The 4,507-nt window shown below is 43.4% G+C and overlaps 1 protein-coding gene across 1 annotated transcript in view; it reads left to right on the top strand.

The window, feature by feature from the left end:
* Positions 1-4,507, top strand: part of LOC108804660 (matrix metalloproteinase-23-like) — a 29,795-nt gene that overhangs the window by 15,302 nt on the left and 9,986 nt on the right. The window contains exons 4-5 of the mRNA XM_018576500.1: positions 452-619; positions 1,898-2,062. Coding sequence (XP_018432002.1) covers positions 452-619; positions 1,898-2,062 — 333 coding nt within the window. The remainder of the gene's footprint in view (positions 1-451; positions 620-1,897; positions 2,063-4,507) is intronic.

Genomic DNA, 4,507 nt, shown 5'->3' with positions numbered 1-4,507 from the left:
TACCACAGCTGACCCCCAATCTCCTTGCCAAACACTACACCTTCACATCAACCCCTACTCTCACCACTGCGTCTGACCCCCCATCCTTCCTGTCTGCTCTCACAACCTCTTTTGCGTGCCTCCACTTCACTTACCACTACACTGATGCCTGCCTCTGCACTTGCCCTCTCTGTACCAATGTGCACTCTGAGTCCTGATGTACCCTTTCGTATTCAGCCCATTCAATGAACGGGCACACTTTTGATAGTCTCTTATTAACTGAATATGCGCAAGTTTAGGTTCATGTTGTGTTTGTTTATGGGTATTAGGGAATAAGAAGCAACGCCACCACCAGGCATACAGAATTAGCACTGTTCTAAGGTCACTACAGATCCCCACTACTCTGAGCATTGGGGATCACTTGGCACTCTATGCATTTGTATTATTAAATCACCGTAACATTATATTACAGGGTTTTACACCTTTAATCACAGTGACTGTTGGGGCTCTCCATTGCACCCCTGTTTTGATGGCCTCAATGGAGAATTGGCACATGCTTTCCTACCACCCAGAGGAGAAATTCATTTTGACAACCATGAATTCTGGGTACTTGGCCCTTCGCGATTCAGCTGGAAGCAGGGTAATTACTTTCTTTCCACACTGGTCTCTCTACTATGAGCTTTTTCCACCACGTTGCTACATGGCTAAACATAATTTCTCAACATAGAGACATGTATGGACATTGATGCTGCCGAATATAAGAGTCCAAGCTGTTACTTGTTCTGTATTCTTAGCTATGCTACATTTTCGAAGGCACATAATAAATTGGCAGACTCTGGTTGGCTGAGTCTCCCACTTTTTGTAATGGATCTGCTCCTGCTCATCTGAAACCTAAGGCCTTATCTGCTATGACAATGTGGTACCTTTGCTGCATATTGACATGGTCAAAACAATTTGAATACTGAATGTTAACTCCAAATTAAAATAAAAAAAGCATTGTCCTGATTGGAATTAATAAGTTAAGTTAAATTATTCTTCCGTTAAATTGTGTCTCTGCCTTTTTAGCAAAAGCAATTATAATCACAATGAGAATACAGATAAATCAACATATGCATAATCATCTTCTTGTGAAGTGTGTTTCAGTAACATTTTCTGTTAGATGACTAGCATCTTTCCAAAAATAATTTGACTGCAATATAACAAAACTGGCTAGTTGCATTGTTTCACAAGCTCTGCACTTCCCTGCAGAACCTCTTCAGGTAAATTCCATCAGTCAGTAGGAAATCTATTTGCTGTCGACTCCAGTTTTCTGCCTCTTTCTTGACCAAAACATCAGGGCAACTAAAGTGAGCTCTCCAGTAAATTTTAAAATATACCCTTACAGTGGGTCTACCCCTGCACTGCAAGGGTTAAGCGCTTGTTTTGTCAAAGGGGCTCAAATAAAGCAGATATACTCACCTGATCCTTGGTGCTACTGGCTGCTAGGCCAGGTCCTGCAGCCTCTTCTCTCCTGGGCTACAGTGGTCTAAGGACTGTTGACGTCATCATGTCTAATGCAGGTCCCTTGGCTTGCATTAGATGTGAGGACACTGAGAGACACTCCACAGCCTGAGCAAGAGAGATGAGCTCTGATCACTGTGGGGACGAGGACCAGGTGAGCATATCTGTTTTATTTGAGCCCCCTAGACAAAACCAGCTCTTAAAATATTGTTTTAAGTATAATTAACACTACTTAATTATATCTTCATCCCTATTAAATCTTTATATTCCTGAGTGACCAACATATTTGACAAAAGTCCAAACCTCATCTGTCTATGTGCATCTCATTCTTTATGTGTCCTGGTTTACTCAACTCTTCCATTTATCTGTATAATTACCTTTGTCTGTTTATCACTGCGTCTTATCTGTCTGTCATTAGGTGTATGGTACAACGATCTAGTCCAGGTGGCAGCCCATGAAATTGGCCATGCTCTTGGATTGTGGCACTCAAAAGATATTGCTGCTCTAATGCATCCTAATGCTACAAATACAAGGACACGTCACTTGGCACAGGATGATATCTTGGCAATTCAGCATCTCTATGGTAATTATTGGACATCATTATCCGACCTAACTTTTAGTAAGGGTCACTGCTTAGTAAATGTACCCAGTAGTTAAACTTAAGCATATAAACCGTCATTTTTGCACATTTTTGTATTCATATTCCGTGAAAAGAGGGTTGGTATCATCCTGCTATAAAATGGAGCAACGAGTAATACTTTTGTGGGTCATAATGAAAACAAAAATTAGAGGGTTGCTTTAAATGCTGAAAGCAAACCTGTTATAACATTCCCCCCAGATCCCAGAATACGATTGGGATGGAGACTACTGCATTACAAAGTGCACACCTGATGCCTTTACTTGGTGGACAGTCCCATATTTGAACGTTTTTGTACTTAGAAATGTTGCTGGCTTTTCCATATTTATTTTTATTTCTGGTCACCTATTAAAGTAAAATGCAAGGTCTACATATAATACCTGAGACCCTCCCCCTGGCAAAGTAATTCGCTTTTAGTATGTGCTAAAAGGTACCTATAAAGAACAAAGTTAGATTTTAGATTTACCTTAGCCCTATCTTCTGCTCTTGGCGCCTAGGTACGAGTTATGTTATACTCCTTACGGAAAGATTCTGGGGAATACCTAGCAGCCCAAATCTCGCAATAATACATTCTTGCAATGGACTGGCATATCTTCATGGACAAGTAGATGGACATGCTTTGTACTGCAAGGTCCTCTGTAATGTACATTGTGCCTCCTAACTAAATATATGCATGCATCTTTTCAGGGGTTTAACAACAAATCATGGGGCTTCAGAGCAAAACTTTGGGGCCCCCTGGCTAACTCTCTCTGTAGCAGCTGGCAGTGTAAACTGTGACATGAACTGTGACATTAACATGAAGTATATATCAAGGACAGGCACCAGGAGAGCTGTCAGTACAGTGGCCTCACAAGGGGGGTGCGGGCCGCACCTGGGTGACAACATTGGAGGGTTGACACCAAAATGACTTTTGGTGTCACCCCCTCCAAAAAGTCTGGCACTCGGTCATGAGAGCCCGACAGATTCAGGAGAGAGGAAGGGACACAGCGGCATACCTTATCCCACCGGGTGAACGTCCCCTCCTCTCTCTGCCAGCGTCCATCACCAAGATGGCTGCCGGCAGGTATCAATAAGATGGTTGCACATGCACGATGACGTCATTGTGCACGCATGTGGTGACGTCACACGCATGCATGATGATGTCACAGGGGGTGTCACCCGGTATCCATTCCGGGTGCCGGGTGACACCCAGCCTCGGGATGCCCCTGAGTCAGTACACTACTAGGGAGCAGTGCTGGGGATAAAAGTTATAGTAACACTAATAATAATAACTATAATGATAGTTTATAATATGATAAAATGAATAAGAATTTTGCAAAGACTTACTCTTCAACCCTAATACAGACTTCTTTAAACTCTAGCTTCATGAAATCTTTTTTTATAGAACTAAAACTAGGGATGCAAGGATACTATTTTTTCAAGACCAAGTACAAGTACTTGCCAATACCAATTACCGATACTTTTTCTTAAAGGGACATGTGAAATTTTTTCTAAAACAATACAGACCTAATGATTTTAGGGCAATTTCTTTATAATTATGAAGAAACCCCCTTGTGACACCACATGAATAATCCATGATTATTCAGCAATGGAGAATGGCAACCTGCAATAGACTACAGTGATCAGAACACCCCCTCCTATTGGCTGACAGTGCAGTCAATACAGGTTCAGGATGATAAACAGGTCACACAAACACCCCCTGGGCTCGGATTGTGACACCTTCCTGGACTAACTGTGACAGACAAGTGACACTGGCCACCACGACAGCACTGACTGAGCAAACGTCACTCTTCTCCCCAACACCACACACACAGTGGATGAGTGTTTTTACAAGACCATTTTCCATGAAGAACCTAAGGAATGAGCCTGGCAGACAGGATCCCCCTTGATGAATAGGGCCCCCACAAGACAAACTGCATCTCCTGATCAGCTTCCTCCAGAGCCCCCACAAAACCTCCATGAATCAGACTTTTGTCCCCTGCATCCCTTTCCCCCTTGACTCAGGTGACTCAGGTGATCTGCATCCCCCCCCCTAACAATGTGTGTGACCAGTTTCACCATGGTGAAGTTGCCCTTGTCAATGGTCCCTCTAATTCGTAATACCCAATCTGGGTTGGGGACGAACGGATGAGTCCTGGCATCTTTTTTGCTAGCAAGTCCTGTTCTGACGAGTACACCATGGCCTGACAACATGAAGGGGTGTCCTGTGCTTTGCCGGTCTCAGGAAGAAGGAGGAAGAGATGTGCGGCCGGACTGGCACTGTCATGGACAGCTGCCGCATGAGGTCCGCAGTAGACTGTCTGAGGTCCCCAGCAAATGTGGGACCTCAGGCAGCCAAATCTATAAAAAAATGTAAAGCGCCAGTATCGGCGCTATGTATTTTTTTTTGGG

This window comes from Nanorana parkeri, unplaced genomic scaffold (assembly GCF_000935625.1).
Source record: "Nanorana parkeri isolate BGI_ZX_2015 unplaced genomic scaffold, ASM93562v1 scaffold69, whole genome shotgun sequence".
In the NCBI taxonomy this organism is placed as follows: domain Eukaryota; kingdom Metazoa; phylum Chordata; class Amphibia; order Anura; family Dicroglossidae; genus Nanorana; species Nanorana parkeri.
Note: the sequence above shows the minus strand (reverse complement) of the source record. Positions and strands in the feature narration are given on the sequence as shown.